This window comes from Rhineura floridana, chromosome 1 (genome assembly GCF_030035675.1).
Source record: "Rhineura floridana isolate rRhiFlo1 chromosome 1, rRhiFlo1.hap2, whole genome shotgun sequence".
Classification (NCBI taxonomy): Eukaryota; Metazoa; Chordata; class Lepidosauria; order Squamata; family Rhineuridae; genus Rhineura; species Rhineura floridana.
Window position 1 is genome coordinate 59,083,745 of NC_084480.1, and position 25,001 is coordinate 59,108,745.

The 25,001-nt window shown below is 39.0% G+C and overlaps 1 protein-coding gene across 10 annotated transcripts in view; it reads left to right on the forward strand.

Annotated features, from left to right (window-relative positions):
- The window catches only part of ADGRV1 (adhesion G protein-coupled receptor V1), a 432,032-nt gene extending 426,178 nt beyond the window's left edge, over nt 1-5,854 (forward strand). For all 10 annotated transcript variants that reach the window (XM_061622198.1, XM_061622196.1, XM_061622197.1 and 7 more), the window contains one exon: nt 5,450-5,854. In XM_061622198.1, coding sequence (XP_061478182.1) covers nt 5,450-5,568 — 119 coding nt within the window. In that variant the 3' untranslated portion in view covers nt 5,569-5,854. The remainder of the gene's footprint in view (nt 1-5,449) is intronic.
- The last annotated feature ends 19,147 nt before the right edge of the window (nt 5,855-25,001 follow it).

Consider the following 25,001-nt stretch of genomic DNA (forward strand, 5'->3'; position numbering starts at 1 on the left):
CCGGGTACCAACTCATCAGGATGCCCGGAGGATTGTTATTAGATCTAGGGCCTTTTCTGTAGTGGCCCCCGAACTGTGGAACAGCCTACCTGTGGAGATACGCCTGGCGCCTTCGGTACTTTCTTTTAGGCGCCAGGTTAAGAACTGGCTATACTCCCAGGCATTTTAATGTTCAATGTGTTTCATTTAATTTTTTTTTTAACTTGTTGCTGATTTTATTGTAATTTTATTGTAATATTGTATTTTAATCTTGTTTTGTTCACCGCCCAGAGAGCTATTCGCTATGGGTGGTTTAAAAATGAAATAAATAAATAAAAAAATAAATAAAGTGTTCATGCCTGAGAAGTAGTTGTCCTGTTTCATCCCTTATCAGGAAGGTCCTGGTAGACCCTCAAAAAATAAAAACAAAAGCAGTTTATACACTGTCTATTGAAGAAACCCTGATTAATATATGTATACATAAGTCCTATTTATGTGTGACTCACATGTAGGGCAATGCTGCATTGAATTGGAAGGAGGGCCACACTTGTAGCCCTGCCTCTGATGTAGACTTTGCTTCGTCTAACAACTGTATTTGCATGCACTTGGCCATAAAGAAACCCCAATATGCAAGATCCTCTTGTGTGGGGTCTCTACATGGTCAGGATGTCAGGCATCTGCTAAAAGGGCAGCCCTACTCCTGATTCAAATATACTGCATCACCCCAAATGCCAGAAATGCATGATTAGGGCTGTGGAATACATGTGAAACTAGTACTAATATCATAACATTATGGTGTTAACTTATGCGTGATGTTGGGCACAACACAAAAGTTGTGGAAACAGCCAGGTGAGATCTAATTCTGAACAACGTTAAGTATGCTCAATATTGGAATGCACTAATGGACCCATTCAGGCAGCAGATGTCACTGCAGGCACCTGGCTGGATCTGGAAACTAAGCTATCACTCAGCACGCGTTTTAATTACAGGTCAAATTCAAAACGGGAAGCAATGTCAGCTTCAGATCCCAGAGTTTCCTTTTTGTGACTGCAAGATGGGCAGAGCTGATAAAGAAACTGGGCTAACATAATTAGCAAGGGAATAGGAAACACAAGCCTTACCATTATTGTTGGAAACATGCAGGCCAAGTTCTATAAGGAATCAAGGTTCCCAGTGTGCAATCATGACATAGCCTCGCAAGGCCTAATGTGCTTTAATCTGATAACAAGTTGGCCCCATTGAACTCTTAGCCTTCTGTAGTAATCACTTTTAGTTTTCTTAGCAGCCTGTGCACTAAACCGTTTTAGGTTGTTGCTTCACTGGAACCTTTAGGCCTTGTTTATTTTCATACAAAATGCTGTTAGTATTAAAAAAAAAAGTTTCCTAAAGATTTCATGTGTGGTTTTAAAAATGAATTGGGATTTATATATAGGGGCACCCTGAACATGTTAAAATTTAGATCCTGCATTAGCAGAAACTAATTTGTTGCTTAAACACATAATAATCATGCTTAGCATTGAGGTTTAAAATACATTGAGGTTTAAAATTGTGGTTTAAAATGCTATGCATAGGCAATCTATCTGGCCTTGTGCTGTGCATATGGATGGTGGCTTGTAACAGTTAATTCTGGTAATTCCATAGTGAGACACTTCTGAAAGAGCCTGTGTATAAATGACATTACTTTTTAATAATCTTCGATCAGGAGTTCAATGGTTCTGCATAAATATCTACTTTTCTTTAAAAAATTATCTGATATCTCTGGGTCGCTCAAACTGTGTAAGCCTTCTTATCAAAATAGCCTTTTGCTGCAATGGAAGATTTCAGATGTTCTTTGTCACCTTTCTGAAATGCCTTTTCTCTACCATTATTTGCAAATTTTATTTCATTTCTCTGAACGGAACTATTCCATTTAAAAAGAAAGGGAAAAGGTGGTATTTGAGAGTCATTTTTGTTGTAGAACTGGATGGTGCAAATGAATCCAGAATGCCATCTGGGATCTGAAGTCAACAGACTTCTGGAAGGCCTCAAAATGTGGCTTAACAGAAATCATGGTTATTTCCAAGTACTCCCACAGATATCTAGGCTAGGCTTGCTTTAAGAGGTGTCTTTCTCCAAGACATCTGAACAGACTGTCCAGCCTCTTCTCTGGATCTGCTGTATTCGGTCATGTACCATAATATGCTCCTCCATATTAAGCCTTGCCATTTCTTCCTTCCATAAAACTTTTTTCATGTACCTTATTTTGAGGGTAAGCTTTTTTTTCTAGGTGGCTCCAGGTAATGGCTTAGTCACAGTCATATCTGTTTATGGAAACTAGCCATTCACTCTCTCAGAGCTCCCCACCCACTTCCCTCCATGTCTCCTCTCCTAAAATCATTTTATTTAGAAGTCCTCTGGGGTGTGTAGCAAACCCTGTCACTTAGCCATCCACAGAAAAGAAGCGGGGAAGATGAATAATGCTGGGCGGCAAAAGGACCTGTGTAGAACGAAACCTCTGCCAGATTTCCATCTGATTGGCATTTCATAAATCACATGCTAAATGAGAAATTGGTAACACTTGGTGTCCTGAAAGCATCACATATGCAGGACTCAGTAAGCCAGATTTACTGCTGGGACAATTCCTTTGAAGCCAATGAATTTGCAACAGGAATCATTTTGCCCAGTCCATCGAACCTCTGTAGCCCTTGGTCATTTGTAACTGGTTTTACTGGAAAGTAATGTCTGGTATTAATCTCTTTTGACATTGCCATGTTTAATTATGCTTGCACGCACTTCTGAGTAAATAAGAATTGCAAGTCTTGAAATGCCCAAATAGGGGTTGGGCAATTTTTTTAATGCTATATTTACTTTTCCTGAGACCAGAGTGTTCACTCAGGCAGCAGCAATATGTCTGTGCCAGTTGCAGAAGAAATGTTAGGGAGAGGACGCAGAGCTGGTCTACCTGTATTTGTTGTTCATGAAGAAGGCAAGCCCTTTAGAAGCTGTGTACAACATCATTCTTATAGATTCTGCCTTTAGAAATGCATCCCTGTAAAGAACATTCCTAGAGGCATTAGAAATTTAACAGGGATAAGTGCAAAGTTCTACACCTAGGAAAAAGAAACCACATGCACAGTTATAAGATGGGGGATACTTGGCTCAGCAATACAACATGTGAGAAGGATCTTGGCATTGTCGTTGATCAAAAGCTGAATATGACACAGAATAATGGGCTCAAGTTGCAGGAAGCCAGATTTCGAATGAACATCAGGAAAAACTTCCTAACTGTTAGAGCCAGACGACAATGGAATCAATTACCTAGAGAGGTAGTGGGCTCTCCGACACTGGAGGCATTCAAGAGGCAGCTGGGCAGCCATCTGTTGGGAATGCTTTGATTTGGATTCCTGCATTGCACAGAGGGTTGGACTTGATGGCCTTATAGGCCCCTTCCAACTCTACTCTTCTATGATTCTACAAGCTAACAGTGTGATGTGGCTACTAAAAGGGCAAATGCTATTTTAGGCTGCATTGACAAAAGTATCGTTTCCAAATTGCGTGAAGTATTGGTTCCCCTCTTTTCAGTAATGATTAGGCCTCATCTTGAGTACTGGGTCCAGTTCTGAACACCACACTTTAAGAAAAAACTGGAACGGGTTCAGAGGAAGGCAACAAGGATGATCAGGCCAGTGAGGAGAGACTGAAAGAACTGGGCGTGTTTAGCCTTGAGACGAGAAGACTGAGGGGAGATATGATAGCATGGTTGAAGTAGTTGAAAGGTTGTCACACAGAGGAGGGCCAGGATCTCTTCTTGATCATCCAGAGTGCAGGACACGGAATAATGGGCTCAAGTTACAGGAAGCCAGATTTTGACTGAACATCAGGAAAACCTCCTAACTGTTAGAGCGGTATGACAATGGAACCAATTACCTAGGGAGGTGGTGGGCTCTCCAACACTGGAGACATTCAAGAGGCAGCTGGACAGGCACCTGTCAGGTTTGCTTTAATTTGGATTGCTACATTAAGCAGGGGATTGGACTCGATGGCCTTATAGGCCCCTTCCAACTCTATGATAAAAAAAAGAATGAGTATCATAGGCTGCACAAAGAAATAAACAGAATAATGCTGTTTTTCCATGTAAAAGCTAAACTCTTAAACAAAATAATAAATGGCAAACTAAGAGAACCAGTGGCATTTCTCATATAGAATTTTCTGGACTGCTAATATCCTGGAACAAGATGCAATTAGTTAGGACATTTTATACCCCAAATGTGTGATATTTTCATTTTTGATTATTTGTTAAGGTTCCCTGGGAATTGTATTGCTGTGAAGGGGCTAAGGCTCTAACAAACAATTTTGAAATTCCTTAACAAAACTACAGTCCACAAGGCATTCTGCAACAAGTTATGCTAGTTAATCCAATTACAAACTAGTTTAAATTTGTACTTTAGAAAAAAAGCCATTTGGAAATCCTGACTGTAACTTCACCTCTGTGTTGTTTTTTCAATGTGATAGGTAATTCTGTGTCTCAGTACATTGTTCACATACAATCACACAGTCAGCTCCAGTCTTAAAACATCTCAGAGGTAATGCTGCAGCTTTACAGAGTTATATATGTGAAAACCTAGAACCTTCTGTTATTTATGACTGCACTTTATAGAAACAAAATCCAAAGAGGGAAGAGGGAAAGAAAATACCTCAAATGGTTATTGATGGAAGGAACTGTCAATTTAGGTTCTCTCAGTTTCTCATTTTTCCAGTTTTAAATTGCTTCTCCACTTTTTGGCAGAAATTTGCTATTTTTTTAAAAAAAGATGAAAATTCTTCAGCATTTTAGTGCAAATTTCTCCTAATAAACACATTTTTGTATGCAGTTATGACTGACGTGCACGTTTTTGCAAGCGATTTCTCCTAATCATATATTTTTACTAAAATATTCTTTTTTTGAAGCACATTTCCCCTTAATATATGATTTTTAAAATGTTTCATTAGAGAACTGCATCACAAAATTAGGATTAGTATGAATTTCAGAGTGATTGCGTACTCATATTGTTTGAGAAAATGCAAGTCTGATATATTCGGCTTTAAATGTGAGCTGAATTTCTCCCTCTCCCCTATCAAGGGTATACCAGGAGCAAAGGACAATATGTTTTGTGTTGAACCAATCTTCTTCTGGAGAAACTGAATTCATGTCATCAGTGGTCATCCATAAGTATCTTGCATACCAGCAGCATACCATATTGCTTTAGCTGACCCTTGAGCAGATGGGATTTACAGATTGAAATACATTGGTGTTTAAAGAAATACATTGGGCTTTAAATTGTCCTTCTTTTGTACAAAAATCCAAACTAGAAAGAGAGGGTATATTTTCATCAGGAACAGGAAAGTTGCTGTTCAGAATAAAAAGAAATAGAGTAGATTTGTTCTCTCCACAAGATAAGCTGCTCTTTGGTTTCCAAATCTCCTGAATGTTATCTTCCTTTCTGTATTTCAGGTGCAGGCCTGAATATCAGTGACACCGAATCCTGCCATGGCAGCCAGGATGGAGGCCCCATGGTTAATTCCCAGATTGTAGAGCTTAGAAGAATACCCATAGCAGACACTCATCTCTAGTTCATCTTTTTTATTATTCTAGTTTCCATGTTTTTATATCTGTATTTTTCTTTTGCACTAAACGAAGAAACAGACCCAACCACTACATACAGCTGTGTAGCAGATTGCTGTGAATGATAACAAAAAGGATTTTTTGTTATTGGTAGTAAATGGGGGGGCATTTTTTCAGTGGCTGAGCTGCTGACTTGGATTTGAACCCACTAATTTAGATGTACATATTCCATCAAGTGTAGACTATTTTTTTAAAAAAAGAATTAACCTGTACATGCATGGCTGTTCTAATAAAAACTGATAGTGTAATTTGATAGAGACGTTTGTGTCTGTGGCTGATCAGTATACCAAAGATATGGCATTTCAAGAGCTGCTAATTATTTTAATGCCACAGATCCTTTCTGGTGCATTCTACCTTACTTTTTCTGTCCCAAAAAAGAGTGACATTCCTCCTCCGAAATAAGGTAAAATATCATCGTGCCCTGCAGAATCTGCATGCAGTTGATTAGCAAACATAGTTCATGTGCAGGGGTTGCCAGCCTGGTGCCCACCAGTACCCCCATAGCACCTTCCAAAGATCTTAGTAATTATGCCCTCAAAAATCCACAATGCATGAGAGACTGTTTGCCCTTCCTACTCAGTTGGCGTTTGCACTCAATTGGCATCTCCTATACATAACAGGCACCTTTGAACATGCCCACATTTCATTGGATGCCAGGACCGCACACCCTCCTTTCCATTGTAAAGAGCTTCTTTCTGTGAGCAAGTGCAGTAGTGGCTGATGTAGGTGCTTTTTCCCCACTGATGGAGGGTCATGCCTGCACCATTTTATGTTCCTGTCTGCTCCTTTTTAGATGTGGCAGGCATTTATGTTATGCCATACACCCACAGCAGCCATTCTGTGTTATTCCATGCCCCCACAATACTGTCTCAAAATTCCCAATTGCCCACTGGCCCCAGAAGCTTGGCAACCCCTGCTGTATGGACTGTATTTCCTCTGTTTGGGGTTTTAGCTATTGGTTAATGTCAAGGTCTACAGGTGTAAGCCAGTTCAGCTTTACGTAGCTGGCAATTCAGGCCATTGTAGGGATAATAAACACACCAGGGGAAGCAGCACCAGGACCTGCCCTCTTGATCTATGCACGTTCATAAGGATTTTTGAAGAGATGCTCCCACACATATTCTTTTCAAATATTCAAATGAACATATATAGATCAAGGTTGAAGCTTCCCCGACATGCATATATTATTTCCAGAGTAAATGTGGGAAGAATGTGTTTGGCCACAGCATGGAGTTCATCAGGAGGGCTTTAAACTGAATCCTAAGGGGGATGGAGACTTAAACTTGGTGATAACGACTGATGAAGGTTTGTGCACAGTAATGGGAACAGAGAAATCAGCACTAACAGGGCCCAGTAACAGTCCTCAGAAAAATGTAGTGAGGAAGCCAAGCCATAAATCACATGGTCTTTGATGCCTGTATACTAATGCGCAGAGCATGGGAAACAAGCAGGACGAACTTGAACTCTTAATACAGGAAGGTAATTACGACTTGATAGGTATAACTGAAACTTGGTGGGATGACTCCCATGACTGGAATACAGCAATTGAAGGATATAACTTGTTCAAAAAGAACAGAAGGAATAAAAAGGGAGGTGAAGTCACGCTATATGTTAAAAATATATATCCCTGCACAGAAATATAGGAAGATGAGCTTGGTAGCTCCACCGAGAATATCTGGGTTAAAATTAATGGGACAAGGAATAAAAGGAATGTGGTGCTTGGAGTCTACTACCAACCACCCAATCAAGGAGAATATGAGAATGTAACCTTTGAAAAGCAAATTGCCAATGTTTCAAGGAGGCATGATGTAGTAGTAATGGGGGACTTCAATTATCCCGATATCTGTTGGGAGTAGGGTTGCCAGGTCCATGGCCTGAGTCTGATCCTGTATCTTTAGGAGAAGAGAATGTCAGCCAAGTGCAGGTGTTCTTGCAACTCTGTAATGGGAAAAACCACAAGGTGGAATTCTCCCTCCCCCCTGCACAACTTTTAAAGATACAGAAGACCTCTTGGAGGCCGGGCCTGGCAACCAAGAGGTCTTCTGTATCTTTAAAAGTTGTGCAGGGGGGAGGGAGAATTCCACCTTGTGGTTTTTCCCATTACAGAGTTGCAAGAACACCTGCGCTTGGCTGACTTTCTCTTCTCCTAAAGATACAGGATCAGTCTCAGGCCAAGAACCTGGCAACCCTAGTTGGGAGACAAATTCTGCCAAACACGGCCCCCTCCAAGAAATTTCTGACGTGTTGGAGATACCTTTCTCCTACAGAAAGTGGAGGAAGCAACCAGAGGATCAGCTATCCAGGACTTGATTCTAACCAATAGAGATGATTTGGTGGATGCAGAGGCAGTTACCGGACCTCTGGGGGAAAGTGACCACACCATACTTGAATTCTTGATTTTAACAGAAGCAAAAGCTGAGAGTAGCCATATGCACACTCTGGACTTCAGGAAAGCTGATTTTAATAAACTCAGAACAATTGTACGGTTCCATGGCAAACGACCCTAATGAGAAAAGGAGTCCAAGATGGGTGGGAGTTTTTAAAAAAGGAAATTCTAAAAGCACCATGGCAAGCAATTCCAACAAGGAAAAAAAAGGGGGGGACAGCAGAAGAAGCCAATGTGGTTTTACAAAAAGCTTAGAGCTGATCTGAAAACAAAAAAGGACACATACAGGAAGTGGAAAGAAGGCCAGGCCACAAAGGAAGAGTACAGGCAGGTATCACAGAATTGCAGGGATGGTGTCAGGAAGGCTAAAGCTGAGAATGAGCTGAGGTTAGCGAGAGATGCTAAAAGCAACAAAAAAGCTTTCTTCAGGTACTTGTCGTGTGTAGTCAACTCTCGTGTGTAGTCAATTTCCAAAGAAGGTATTCATCAGGTCTAAGAACTTCACAATACAGAGATACATGTATGAAGTCATGCATAGTTTAAAATGTAAGACTAGCTGTAGCACCAATCTTTGCTTTTATGGGATTGTTAAAAAAAATTCTGACATTCACTATAACGCATATGAAAACAACAAAAAGTCTTGTGGCACCTTAAAGGCTAACTGATTTATCATGGCATAAGCTGTTATGGACTACTAGCATCCAAATCATCTGATGCATCAGACTCTAGTCCACAAAATACTTTAACAAGAGTGCAATTCTGTGGCCCTTGGAAAGACATCTCATGGGCCACAGGATATATTGGATATCCCTGTCTGATGACAGAGGCATGGCTTTGAAGTTAGAGAAAGGGATCAGATGTCTAATACCTCTTATCTTCTGCCATGGATGGTCCCAGTGCCTTGGTCCAAAGGAAAAGGGAGTGTGCCAGAAAGTTGCTTAGATGATCTAAAGCTGTCCACCAACATGCCCTTAAAATGGCAGAAGGAGGGGCATTTCCAGTGGGAAGAATTTACAAAACAAAACAAGAAATGTTTGCTCTGCCAGTTCAAGCCGAAAAGGCATAGGATAAAATGGTAGAAGTGCCTTCATATCACACACACAGAAGATTGTACACTAAATCTATCAACTTTGTCACAAGATTCTCTGTTGTTTTTGCTGCAATAGACTTAACAGAACTACACTTCTGGGAGTAGTAACATATTTGTTCCAAGGGGTGCAAAATATGGTGATGGATGCAATCAACAAAAGTTAGTTGGGACTAAGACCTGATGAAGTCAATACAGCTTACGTTAATTTGAGACTAAAGTGCAATCCTTTGCTTTTTGCTGTATTGTGCCATAAAAACTCATCAGCACTACTATACAAATACAATTCCCTATTTGCTGTTTGCCTATACATGAGAATGATGCAACCTGTCCAGTCAGGTCAAAACTAGCTCAGATGTATGTTATGGGGTAGAGGGAGAGGGAGTGCTTTTGAGAGTTGAACGAGCAATACAACTATGGTTTGGAGGGGGGAGCTTTCTGAGGTCTTGAAAATTTTTTAATTGTGTTAAAGTCTATTCTGATATTAGCCAAACCATGGCAAGACAACATTCTAAGCCAAACCTTGGCTCAGCTACTGCACTGAACTGAAAGGACCAGGGAGGAGCAAAGCAGGTGTGAAGTCTTCTCTGGGATCCAGCATGTTCACATGTCTCAGTAAGCCATAGTTTGGTTTGTCGTCATGTGAGAACCGGACCAGTAAGTTCCATTGAGCTCCTCTAAGCTTACTTCTGAGCAGACATGTTTAGGATTATGCTGTTTATGATGTTTTATCTGGAGCTTCACTAGCCCTGTCCCTGAAGGCTTCAAGTTGATAACAATTAGAAACAGGTACCCATAAGGCTTAAATATTCATACATACAGAAAGGAAAATTGTCAAGACACTGAAGAACTTCTTTGCTCACAGACACAAATAAGGACTCGCTTTTAGAACAGTCTTGCACAATTTGTGATCTGCTGAGCTGAATGCAGCCTATCAGCTGCACAAAGAGCTAATCAACTTCCTGTATCTCCAGCCTGTCTGGGACAACAAAGCAGGATTGTTGGGTGGACACTTGGGAACCCAAGTACCCAGTGGGGGCTGTGTTCACCTTGGTGAGTCACTAGTTATATCAATTTATTTCAAGAAGAAAGTCAAGCTCCAACTTTTGTTAGAGGAAGGCCAATGGTGATTCAAAGCTGGGAAACCTCAATCTAAAATGCTCTACATTACCATAATCTTTGGTCATCACTACAAAATGATTCTTTGCTGGCTACAGAGATCACAGTGTGCAGAAAAGAAAGAAGCAGCTTCAAAATCATGAAACCCCCAACCCCTTGGTAGGTTAAAGCCGATATGTTCTTCAGCTGTGCCCAGAATGTTACAGGAATTGAATGCAAATGCAACATCACTGATGTAATAATGTACTCCCAATGGCCAATGGCCATTGTGATGAGGGAGATGGAGATGAAGGACTTGCTTATTATCACCCTTTGACTTTGAGATATTTTAGCACCCCTGCCACTACGGCTGCATAAAGATAGCAATCACTGCTGTGGCTACTTCAGCATTGTAGTTTTAAGGGGAAAAGGGGAGGAGTAATTCCAAGTGCTTGAAGGATGATTTCATTTCAGCCCTGAAACATTTCATAACAATCTTTTCTCAGGGGCATGTTCTGAACAGCAATTCTCATTGAGTGCATGCTCAGGTGTTTTGCCTGCCTGGTGCGAAGGTTGTGGATATCGCCCGTCGTTTAGATAGTTTGGTAGACAGTGCTGGGGAGGAGTCAGTGGTCATGGTGCACATTGGCACCAACGACATGGGGAAATGCAGCCGTGAGGTCCTGGAAGCAAAATTTAGGTTGCTAGGTAGGATGCTGAAAGCCAGGACCTCCAAGGTGGCTTTCTCTGAAATGCTACCAGTTCCACGCGCAGAACCAGCCAGACAGGCCCAGCTTTGCAGTCTCAATGCGTGGATGAGACGATGGTGTCGGGTGGAAGGGTTCGGATTTGTTAGGCACTGGGGAACATTTTGGGACAAGCCGGGCCTGTACAAAAGGGACGGGCTCCACTTGAACCAGAATGGAACCAGACTGCTGGCACTTAAAATTAAAAAGGTAGCAGAGCAGCTTTTAAACTGACTGAGGGGGGAAACCCGACAGGAGCTGAGAAAGGTCCGGTTCGGAATAAACCTCCCCCCTGGGATAAAAACCAAAGAAATGATGAAATTTTAAAAGGGGTAGGCCTAGAAGTAGGCATTGTGAGAGCAGGGACACAGGATATAAATTCAGAAGAGCAAAATTACCACAGGCCTAACCACAAGTGCCAAAGACACTTGAAGAGAGACAGTGCTTACAAGTGCCTGTACGCTAATGCTAGGAGCCTGCGAACCAAGATGGGAGAACTGGAGTGCTTGGTCTTAGAGAAGAGCATTGATATAGTGAGCATAACCGAGACCTGGTGGAATGGAGAAAACCAGTGGGATACGGTTATCCCTGGATATAAACTATATCGGAAGGACAGGGAAGGACGTATTGGTGGCGGAGTCGCTCTATACGTGAAAGAAGGCATTGAATCCAGCAAGCTCGAAACCCCCAAAGAGGCAGACTCCTCCACAGAATTGTTGTGGGTGGTGATACCGTGCCCCAGGAGGGACTTAATACTGGGAACGATCTATCGTCCCCCTGATCAAAATGCTCAGGGAGACCTTGAGATGAGATATGAAATTGAGGAAGCATCCAAACTAGGAAATGTGGTAGTAATGGGTGACTTCAACTACCCGGACATAGACTGGCTGCATATGTGTTCCAGTCATGACAAAGAAGCAAAGTTTCTAGATATTCTAAATGACTATTCCCTAGACCAGTTGGTCATGGAACTGACCAGAGGGATGGCAACCCTGGACTTAATCCTCAGTGGGGACCGGGACCTGGTGCGAGATGTAAGTGTTGTTGAACTGATTGGGAGCAGTGACCACAGTGCTATTAAATTAAACATACATGTAACTGGCCAATTGCCAAGAAAATCCAACACGGTCACATTTGACTTCAAAAGAGGAAACTTCACAAAAATGAGGGGATTGGTAAAAAGAAAGCTGAAAAACAAAGTCCAGAGGGTCACATCACTCGAAAATGCTTGGAAGTTGTTTCAAAACACTATATTAGAAGCTCAACTGGAGTGCATACCGCAGATCAGAAAAGGTACCGCCAGGGCCAAGAAGATGCCAGCATGGTTAACGAGCAAAGTCAAGGAAGCTCTTAGAGGCAAAAAGTCTTCCTTCAAAAAATGGAAGTCTTGTCCAAATGAAGAAAATAAAAAAGAACAGAAACTCTGGCAAAAGAAATGCAAGAAGACAATAAGGGATGCTAAAAAAGAATTTGAGGAGCACATTGCTAAGAACATAAAAACCAACAACAAAAAATTCTATAAATACATTCAAAGCAGGAGACCATCTAGGGAGACAATTGGACCCTTGGATGATAAGGGAGTCAAAGGTGTACTAAAGAATGATAAGGAGATTGCAGAGAAGCTAAATGAATTCTTTGCATCTGTCTTCACAGTGGAAGATATAGGGCAGATCCCTGAACCTGAACTAACATTTGCAGGAAGGGATTCTGAGGAACTGAGACAAATAGTGGTAACGAGAGAGGAAGTTCTAAGCTTAATGGACAATATAAAAACTGACAAATCACCGGGCCCGGATGGTATCCACCCGAGAGTTCTCAAAGAACTCAAATGTGAAATTGCTGATCTGCTAACTAAAATATGTAACTTGTCCCTCAGGTCCTCCTCCGTGCCTGAGGACTGGAAAGTGGCAAATGTAACGCCAATCTTCAAAAAGGGATCCAGAGGGGATCCCGGAAATTACAGGCCTGTTAGCTTAACTTCTGTCCCTGGAAAACTGGTAGAAAGTATGATTAAAGCTAGATTAACTAAGCACATAGAAGAACAAGCCTTGCTGAAGCAGAGCCAGCATGGCTTCTGCAAGGGAAAGTCCTGTCTCAGTAACCTATTAGAATTCTTTGAGAGTGTCAACAAGCATATAGATAGAGGTGATCCAGTGGACATAGTGTACTTAGACTTTCAAAAAGCGTTTGACAAGGTACCTCACCAAAGGCTTCTGAGGAAGCTTAGCAGTCATGGAATAAGAGGAGAGGTGCTCTTGTGGATAAGGAATTGGTTAAGAAGCAGAAAGCAGAGAGTAGGAATAAACGGACAGTTCTCCCAATGGAGGGCTGTAGAAAGTGGAGTCCCTCAAGGATCGGTATTGGGGACTTCCCGGAAGGAGTGCTGGCTGGTGGTTGTCTCTGAGGGAGCTCTGCCTCAGAGGAAGCTTTTTTCAGGTTAAAAGCCAGCCAAGAGGAATCTTGGACTGGCTTAAATGTTCTCCAAGGTATAGGAGAACCGATCAGATTTTCCACAAGACTTCGTTGAGCTGTCGGCGGCTGGAATTGATCAGGAAATCCCTGAGATAAGAAGGCATGCCGATCGGCTGAAGACGGAGTCAGGATTTCCACGCAAGCTGTACTGGAAAAAAGCGAAGCGTTCTTTTTTTTCTTCTTAAAAAAAACGTTCTTAACCAGCGAGCCTACTTCTGTCTAAATCTTATCATTCGGCTTAAATTACTACAATAAAAGGGATTTGTTTACAAATCAGCAACTGAGAAACCTGGGTGAGTCATACTTTTCTCTTTTAAATATAATTAAGGAAGAAAGAAAATGTAAACAACTTATATACTTTTTTTACGACAAAAAGCTGGCCTGAATTTGGAGCTTTAAAGTTTAAAAACGGATGAGAGGTAATTATTATATTTTGGACTATTTTTCTCTTTGGACTATTTCTTTTTGGACGAATCTGCTGCTCGTATATGTTACTAATTGCTTGGTGTTGGGAACCAGAATTGTTTTGCATTCTTGGATGTAGATAAGAACTGTGCTGTGCTGGCTGGATTTCAATAACAGGCCTGGAATATTAACTTTTTTGTTGGTGGAGGAATAGACTGCCTCTAGGTTTTGGAACAGTGATTAATATCAGAAATTAAAGGCTTCTCTTGAAAATGACAACTAAAAAAGCAACTAAGGCCCGGGAGCGAAGAGGTTCTACTGATCCACAGGAAGGGGCTATACCCCCAGATATGTTTCAAATAATAATGGAAGGGATTAATGATATAAAACAGGATATGAAAACTGAATTGACAGATATAAAAAAATATATTAAAACACAAGTGGATGAGATTAAAGGGACAATTGGGCAAATAAAGGAGGATGCAAAAAACACTAAAGAAAAGGTACAAATCTTGGAGAATAGAACAGATATATTAAATCTGGAATTAGAAAAAAACTTGGACTATATGGCTGTGATTGAAATGAGAAATAAAGAACATTGTTTGAGATTCCGTGCAATTCCTGAGGAAACAGGTGAAGACATCAGAGATAAAATTGTTAATGCTCTAGTAAAATTTCTGGATTTGAATGAAGATCGGATGGAATTTGAAATAGACAAAGTGTATAGAATTAATTCCAGATATGCAACAATGAATAAAATTCCAAGAGATGTGCTTGTTCATTTTATAAAGAAGACGACCAGAGATATGGTATTACAGCAACACTTTAAAAATACCTTTAAAATTGATGGTAAGGAAATACTGGTGATGAAAGAAATTCCTATTAGACTTTTACGTAAGAGAAAAGAATATGCTTTCCTTACAGAGAAACTTAAGCAACGCAAAATTCAATTTAGATGGGATGTTCCAGAAGGAGTGATCTTTACATTCAGACAACAGAAATATAGATTGAATACTGTTCAAAAAGCAAGGGACTTCTTGAGAAAAGCTTCAAAAGATATGGATGAAGATAAACTCAAAGATATGGATATAATTCCTGGGGAACAAAGTCAACAAGATATGCAGAGGAAGGGAAGGAAGATGATGGATTAAAAGGAGCATCAGGCACATTTTAAAATACATGCTTAAAGATGGATTACAAATATCTAACTTGGAATATAAATGGAGCCAATACGGCGCAGAAGAGAAAGAAAGTGTTTCATTATTTGAAAAAATTAAAATTGGATATAATTTGTTTACAAGAAACTCATATTAAGAAGAAAGATTCCAAATATTTGATTTGTAAAAATTTGGGTGAAGAATTTATTTCGGCTGGACCAAAAAAAAAAAATGGAGTTGTTCTCTACATTAACCCACAATTGCTTCCTAAATTGGTATTACTGGATGATAGTGGTAGATTTGTGGGGGTCGAAATTACTCTACAGGGTACAAACATTTTGATAGTGGGTATCTATGCCCCCAATGAAGATAAAACAAGGTTTTACACAGGACTTATGGAAAAATTGTCAGAGTTTTCATATGACCATTGGTGCGTTATGGGTGATTGGAATGGGGTAATCTCACCAAAAATTGATAGGCTTTCTGAAAAAAATATCAAAGAGACACAGGGTAAATTACCGAAGATTTGCTTTGAACTGATGGAACATTTAGAATTGGTGGATACCTGGAGATATATAAATGATAATGCAAAGGAATTTACTTATTTTTCAGAAAGACACAAAACATTCTCGAGGATTGATATGATTTGGATGTCTAAAATTTTAGTGAAGGACACTTTTAAAATGGATATATTACCAAAAACTTTTTCGGATCATAACCCTGTGATATTAACTTTAAAAAAGAAAAATCTTGGATTTAGATGGAGACTAAATGAATCTTTATTACAGAATGACAAAGTAGTACAAGAATGTAAGAAGAAATTAAAAGAGTTTTTTGAACATAATTTACATAAAGGAACAAGTGAAAATATCGTTTGGGATACAAGTAAGGCATTTATGAGGGGATATCTTATTAAATGTAACTCTGAATTAAAAAAAAAGAAACAACAGAAAATGCAATTAATTTTGGAAGAAATAAAACAAAAAGAGGAAGAATTGAAAAAGAATCCAACTAAAGTTTCTATTGTAAATCAAATCAAAATGTTACAGAAGCAAGTATCAATGCTGACAGTTAGAGAAATTGAAAGAAAACTAAATTTTGCTAAACAAAGGACTTTTGAATTTGCAAATAAACCTGGGAAATGGTTAGCATATAAATTAAGAAAAGAACGTCAAAAAAATATCATTTTAAAGATACAAGAAGGAGATGAGACGTTGACAGATAATGTAAAAATTAAAAAGATTTTTCATCAATATTATTCAACATTGTACAAATGTCAGGAAATTCCATCTGAAAAAATAGAAGAGTATATATCTAAACAGAATTTGCCTAAAATTACAGACTTTCAGAGACAAGCTATTAATGGTCCTATTACGTCAAGAGAGATATCTGAAGCTATAAACAAAATTAAATTAGGAAAGGCACCAGGACCAGATGGGTTATCTGCAATGTATTATAAATGTTTGGAGGAAGAACTCTTACTACCTTTACAGTCTATAATTAATCTTATTCTGCAAGAGGGAAAGATACCGGATAGTTGGAAAAATGCTAATATAACATTAATACCTAAAGAGGAGCAAGATTTAACTAAAACAAAAAATTATCGACCAATATCTCTATTGAATAATGACTATAAAATTTTTACAATGATCTTGGCAGAAAGATTGAAAATAATATTGCAACAATTTATTCAGGAAGATCAATCAGGGTTTTTACCTAAAAGACAATTACGTGACAACGTCAGGAATGTCTTGAATGTCTTGGAATATTTAGAACAACGAAATGATAAACAAGCAGCTTTGATTTTTTTAGATGCTGAAAAAGCATTTGATAATTTGAATTGGAAATTTATGTTCCAGGTTTTGCAGCAAATGGATTTTGGAGACAATTTTATAAAATGGATTAGATCGATTTATACATCTCAGAAGGCTCAGATAATTGTTAACGGAGATTTAACGGATTCATGTGAAATACCAAAGGGGGCAAGACAGGGATGTCCTTTATCTCCCCTTTTATTTATTCTGGTCTTAGAAGTGCTGCTTAGAGATATAAGGCAAGATAAAAGAATTTCGGGATTAAAGATAAAAAAAGAAGAATATAAATTGAGAGCATTTGCTGATGATTTGATAATTGTACTAGAAAATCCTTTGGAAGGAATTAATGTATTGATGGACAAATTAAAAGAATTTGGACCGTTAGCAGGATTTAAGATCAACAATAAAAAAACAAAGATGTTGGTGAAAAATTTAACTTTAAGGAAACAGAAAGAGTTAATGGACAAGACAGATTTTACAATAGAGAAAAAGTTGAAATATTTAGGTATCATTATGACAAATAAAAATTCAAAGTTGTTTCATAATAATTATGAAAAATTATGGACAGAGATTAAGAAAGACTTGCTAAAATGGGATAAACTACAACTGTCATTAATGGGTAGAATATCTGTGATAAAAATGAATGTATTACCAAGAATGATGTTTTTGTTTCAAACAATACCTGTAATATCCTCTGATTTACCTTTTAAACAATGGCAAAAAGATATCTCTAAATTTGTATGGCAAGGAAAAAAACCAAGAGTTAAATTTAAACTACTACAAGATGCCAAAGAAAGAGGAGGACTGGGATTACCAAATCTGAGACTTTATTTTGCTGCCTGCTGTTTAGTCTGGATAAAGGAATGGATTTTATTGAGGAATAAAAGACTATTGGATTTGGAGGGCCATAATTTGAAGTGGGGATGGCATGGATATCTATGGTATGACAAAGTAAAAGTAAATGTAGACTTTAACAATCCTTTTATAAGACGTCCTCTGTTGAAAATATGGAATAGATATAAACCAAGGTTTTATTCGAAAATACCATTATGTGTCTCAAGTCAAGAAGCGTTTTATAGAAGAGAAATGGCTGGAAAAGAGAAATGGTTAACTTATCAAGAACTATTAGAAAATGTACATGGAGAATATACAATGAAAGAGAGAGAACAACTGACAAAGGAAGGATATAGTTTTCAATGGTTTGCCTATTTACAATTGTTAGAAAGATATAAAATGGACAAGAAAATGTATGGGTTTGAAATAAGTAAATCTGATTTTGAAATAGGATTGTGTACAAATGATGAAAATATAATTGCGAAAATGTATAAACTCTTATTGAAAATGGATATGGAGGAAGAACAAGTAAAAGAGTGTATGGTAAAGTGGGCAAAAAATTTTGGTCATAACATACAAATGGATCAATGGGAAAATATGTGGAAAAAAGGTTTGAAATTTACACTATGCTATAATCTTAAAGAAAATTTTTATAAAATGATGTACCATTGGTACATGACTCCAGAAAAGTTGTCAAAAATGTATAGTAATGTTTCTAATGTTTGTTGGAAATGTAAACAACAAGAAGGATCATTTTATCATATGTGGTGGTTATGTAAAAAGGCAAAATCATTTTGGGCACAGATAGGTAGGAAGATGCAAAAAATTCTAAAGATAAATATTCAGTCAAAACCAGAATTTTTTTTATTGGGTTTTATGGATAAACAAATAGAAAAGAAATATGGAAGAATAATATTATATATGATTACGGCAGCAAGATTATTATATGCGCAAAAGTGGAAAATGGAATCAACACCAACAATGGAAGAATGGCTATTGAAATTAATGGATTTAGTAGAAATGGACAAATTGACATGTTTACTTAGAGAAAAATCGACAGATACATTTCTTAAGGAATGGAAGCCTCTCTTAGACTTTTTGTTGAAAGATCAAAATAAAATGATGATACTGGGATTTAATGATTAATTAAGACAGCCTACGGAGAAAAGGGACTCTGTATGTATACATTAAGGGACAGGTTTGATGTATATTATATACTTATAGCTGATCTGCGACAAATCGGAAGTCAACTATTTTATTTACATTTTTTGTTGATGTATTGTTATGTTTTTTTTACTTTGTTTTGTTTGTTTTTGGAAAAATTTGAATAAAAATTATTAAAAAAAAAAAAAGGATCGGTATTGGGACCTGTACTTTTCAACTTGTTCATTAATGACCTAGAATTAGGAGTGAGCAGTGAAGTGGCCAAGTTTGCTGACGACACTAAATTGTTCAGGGTTGTTAAAACAAAAAGGGATTGCGAAGAGCTCCAAAAAGACCTCTCCAAACTGAGTGAATGGGCGGAAAAATGGCAAATGCAATTCAATATAAACAAGTGTAAAATTATGCATATTGGAGCAAAAAATCTTAATTTCACATATACGCTCATGGGGTCTGAACTGGCGGTGACCGACCAGGAGAGAGACCTCGGGGTTGTAGTGGACAGCATGATGAAAATGTTGTCCCAGTGTGCGGCAGCTGTGAAAAAGGCAAATTCCATGCTAGCGATAATTAGGAAAGGTATTGAAAATGAAACAGCCGATATCATAATGCCGTTGTATAAATCTATGGTGCGGCCGCATTTGGAATACTGTGTACAGTTCTGGTCGCCTCATCTCAAAAAGGATATTATAGTGTTGGAAAAGGTTCAGAAGAGGGCAACCAGAATGATCAAGGGGATGGAACGACTCCCTTACGAGGAAAGGTTGCAGCATTTGGGGCTTTTTAGTTTAGAGAAAAGGCGGGTCAGAGGAGACATGATAGAAGTGTATAAAATTATGCATGGCATTGAGAAAGTGGATAGAGAAAAGTTCTTCTCCCTCTCTCATAATACAAGAACTCATGGACATTCAAAGAAGCTGAATGTTGGAAGATTCAGGACAGACAAAAGGAAGTACTTCTTTACTCAGTACATAGTTAAACTATGGAATTGGCTCCCACAAGATGCAGTAATGGCCACCAGCTTGGACGGCTTTAAAAGAAGATTAGACAAATTCATGGAGGACACGGCTATCAATGGCTACTAGCCATGATGGCTGTGCTCTGCCACGCTAGTCAGAGGCAGCATGCTTCTGAAAACCAGTTGCCGGAAGCCTCAGGAGGGGAGAGTGTTCTTGCACTCGGGTCCTGCTTGCGGGCTTCCCCCAGGCACCTGGTTGGCCACTGTGAGAACAGGATGCTGGACTAGATGGGCCACTGGTCTGATCCAGCAGGCTCTTCTTATGTTCTTATGTTCTTATAGTTGCCACTATAGTAATGCCTGTTGTGCTAGACCAGAAATTTGTTATTTTAAAAATTAATTTCAGGATGTATAAGCTGCTCTACATTCAGATAATATAAAAAATAATACAGATCATAAAACTATTTAAAAAACCCAAAAAGAATTAAAACACAAAATGGAAGGCAAGGATACTTTCTGGACCGGGGGGCAACTACAGCAGGACTTTGTGCTACAGTTAGGGTGGTAGTGCAAGTCCCTGATCTATCATGTGAACTGGCAATCATTGGCATTGGGAGAAGGGGGTCAGTGAAATCAGCTTGTGACTTGCAGGTATGACGCTTGAAAATTCTCCTTTTGTACTGAGAAGCTCTGCATGGCATAGGCCAAAGGGTTGAGTTGCTGTACAAAATCGGATTGAGCGAGTTAGTATTGGTCAATGCTTCTATTGCTCATCTGTCCACTAAAAGACCTTTGCACAAATTCTTGTTCCAGTGGACGATTTCAACACAATTCTATTATCTAAGGCTTACCTAACAGTTCAGTAGACATAGCACTGTCTCAGATGTTTGAGTGGCGTGAAATACGTGCTACAATGTGCACGCAGGGATCTTTTTTTAAAACAAAAATCTGATGCTTCATTCTCACTTATTACTTTGAATGCTGATTGCTTCTGTCATTTTGTCATGTTATACAGTTGGGCAGGTTATGGGATCACTGAAGCTTTGTCTTTGGAACAAGTCTGGATTCTGCTGCTTGCAGCCAGTATGGGCATTTTTGCCCCAGATTAGGCTATTGTTTCCGGTCTACTTTTAATGTCTCTTACTTCCCCAAATGAGTACACTCGGCAAGGGTAAGTTGATTTCCTGTTAGCATGAAATACCACCAGCTGCTTAAAGACAGGGAACACAAAAATAATTGTGCCAAAGCACTGCAACTAGATGGGTCCCTGACAAAACAAGAGAAATCACAAAACTGAAGAGTAGGTTTTGGTCACGTGTGTGCTGGAATTCCACCCAATTCAGATTTGGTACCAAATTTTCCATTCACTTATTCACTACTGTTGCAAATCGGATATTTATGTAGTGATTTTCCATCGCTATTTTTGGAAATGACTAAAATACTGTTATTAATGTCAATATTTTTATCAATATTCCCTTCAATTTATCAATATTCCCTCAATTAATCAATCTTCCCTCAATTTCTAAATATTCCTTTCAATTTATCGACATTTACTTTCAAAATATCAATATTAATATCAATATTTTTTCCAATTTAATCAGTAAAAGCAGTAGCTTGCAAACAAAGAATGAACTTGAATCAATACCACCCTGTTAGGGTGACGGAATGCTTTTGAACCAGAGCTGGCCAATGGATCCCATCCCTTCGTTTCTCCCATTGCTGATTAAAACTAAACATTTCACTTTTCCCCAGAATCCCAAGAGCCTATTTTTTAAAAAATAAATACATCTGTGACTAGCTAATAATTACAGTATTTTTATTTAATTTATATCCTGCCCTTCCTCCCAGAAAGGAGCCCATGGCAGCAAATAAAACACTTAAAACACTCTAAAACATCTGAAAAACAGACTTTAAAATATATTAAAACATCTTTAAAATACATTAAAACAAAACATCTTTAAAAGCATCTTTTTTTTAAGAAAAGAGCTTTAAAAACATCTTTAAAAGAAATTCCAACACAGGTGCAGTTATATTTCAATCATATGCAAAAGGCATAAACCAGAGAACTATGCAGACCAGTCACATTGAAAGTAATGAAAACACAGACTACTGTTTACAACAGGGGTGGGGACTGAATGCAGTCCTCCAGGACTCTCTCTAGCCCTCTGGACCCTCTCCATGCCACACCCCCTTTCCCCAAGCCACACCCCTCATTAGCCTTGCTCTGTGTCCTTCTCAAGTGCTTTTGCCTGGCTGGACTGTGCCCTTGAAATTGATAATGCCCGTACTTGTCTGAATGGGGTTTGGAGAAATGGGTTTTTTTTTTACAAATGCCTGGCTCTTGCATTGCTTGAATCTAGCCTATTGTACAATGGTAAGAATACATGTATACATTGCTCAAGGGCCAGTCCCAATCGGTGGCCAGGTTGGGCCCTTGCCGAGGGCCCCTGGAGGTTTCCCTAAGGGGCTGAAGCCTCCGGCGCCATCTTGATTGATGACAGCTATGCGCGTGTGTAGCAGCCCGTGCAGCCACAAAAGACAGAAGAGATGGAGTCAGTGAACAGGCGGGCAGGAGAAGCTACCTTGATGTGAGAGACAGGTAGTCTCATGCATGTGCATGTGTGAGCGCACATGCGCCAGGGCCCAGGGCAACTGGTGCTCAAGGGCACTGGCATGTCTGGAGCCGGCCCTGCATTGCTCCATCTGCTTTTTGCCTCTGACCCCACTCACTTTTGCCTCTGGCCTTTCTTCTTGTCGCTGCCCAAGAGGAAATACAGTCCTCAGGTTGAAAAAGTTTGCCTCCCCAATTGTTTACAACATAGAAATAAAACATTGGTTGTGGTACTGATGATAAAGCTGACATACAATAGAAATGCAGTTTATTATAATTTCCAAAATAAATTTATTGAGAGATTAGCTTTGTTTATAAGATTTTGGAATGATAACGTACAGCTGAAATATTTCCTTTAAATTCATTTAATTTAATATAACAATATATAAATATGTAAATCTTTTTTCTTTTTTCTTTTCTCTCTTTTCTTTTTTGTCTGTTTCTCTCCCCCACTCTTGTATGATGGTCTTTCTTTTAAAAAATTATATTATACTTTCTTCTAATTAGTTATATATAAAAATGGGTTACATCTGCAATGTTCTCCCAAGTGGCAAAGAGAATTTTACAACTCCCCAGGCTTAGGTGCAGGTTTGTACAAAAGTTATCCTTACCATGTGGCAGGATGATGCCAGTTTTGAGCTACACTGGAGTTTGGTTGCTGTTATATGTTCACATAACTGGCTCACTAAGTGATCACCCCCCTCACACAAGTGCACATGCACGCGCACACATGCATGCACGCACGGACGCACACACACACAGAGGGTTAAGCTACACCCTGATAGGTTACCATTTGTACTCACCCTTAGACACATTCTGTATTTAGCCAGACACACTCAATATGTAGACTGTGCCAATATGGCCCAACCCAGCAATACCTGCCAGTCCTTGTGCACACATGGAGATTTGTTGGTCCACAAATCTTTTTCAATTTACTTCAATAATAATAATAAAAAAACATCATGACACATGCAGCACTAACCCTTCACTGAAGTGAATGGCAGCCCTTTAGCTGTGGATTCTATAGTAGTAGTTTGTGCCATGAACAACAGCAGAAATCAGATGGCTGTCCAATTAGGGGTGTCCACAGGAAAAAAAATTGCTTCAGATCCCATCTCAATGCTTTGTATAGGAGGCTGGTTTGCCTCAGATCGCTTTGGGCAACACCTGCTTCAACTTGGACATGAAAACCTGAAGATAGTGTGCACTGAAGATTCCTGACCATAGTCATTCATTGTTCAAATATTAGAGAATTAAATGAAACTAATTATTGCACAAAGTGATGAGATAACTATGCAATTTAATCTAAGACTACTTCACTTGAAACTTCCTTAAAAGTCCTTGTGTATATACAGGCATTCATTATAAACAGAAACATCTGTCTGCTAATATAAAACACTTATTGTTTTGTTCCAAGGGGAAGAAACAGCATAATTTATTTTAATAACAGTTCCTAAGACCTATAATAGCATCCCTGCACAAATGGGAGATACATCACATGCAGGTCAGGCTAGCCTGAATTTCCATAATAATTAATTTCAATTTGGCTGTTAGGATTACTTATTAGTTCTGCAGAAGGGAAATCCCTCTCTGTTTAGAGGGAGAAAGGCAACTGTTGTCTAAAGCTGTTTTAACTAGTGATTGAAGCTGTTTTCATTGTGGAGTTTACACGTAAGTGGATATACACAATAGTCTTTCTAGGACATTGTCACAAATTATCACCCATACAACATCTCCAAATGTCAGTTAGTTATCACTTACCATTTTCCCAGGGCAATACCCATGGTATTAAATGTCCCAGAAATTGAATTTTGCTATTGGGGTGTATTTGTACCCCAACCAATGTTAGTGGGTGGGGTAGTAAAACACCCCATGGTTGTTCCATAGAAAAATAGTCAGGCACGGGTCCACAAACAACACTGGAGTCAAATTTCCCCTCCCAGTGAATGACAAAGCAGTAAACAAACTTGCAGTCACATCTCCTAGGTCCCATTGTCCCAGAAGGACACACCTATGGCTCTTGGAAGAAGAAAAAAGCCAAGTACATTTTCTTTTACAGATGGTAGCATTTTATTCTTTGGACTCAATGTGAGCAAAAATAGGAGGGGTGCTCAGGAATGGGGTAGACAGAAGCTACTCATGAGCTGTTTTTTTTTTTAATAGAACCATTTTCAAAAGAAGAATAAATGCTGAGCTTTGTATTTCAAATAAAATACACCATTGTTGGGGGGGTCCTTCATTTTTTGACTTCTATGCAGATAGCGCCTAATTCTCTGACACCCCATCGTGGTGTTCTTCAGAAGAGTTTAACTGTCTGTGACGGCTGTCAGTTGCAGCTTAGTGAATGCTTGTCAAGATCTTTCTTGGAGTACAGATCCAGTAGTTACTGACAGGAAGAGCATAACACACAAATGTAGCGATGGTCTTCATTTTTAGAAATATCATGTAGAACAGCTCTCCTGGGACAGCACCACCTCAGATTGTATCTGGGGGAGTGAGGACTGCATGTTTGAAATGCTCAACCATGTTCAAATAAATCTCACTACTTGTAGAAAATCTGCATGCCGGGGACAAGGACTCTGGCTAGTCCTGCATTAGGCTAATTAACCCACTAGGCAGAATTGTACAGATCCAGCAAGCATCTCATCCTCT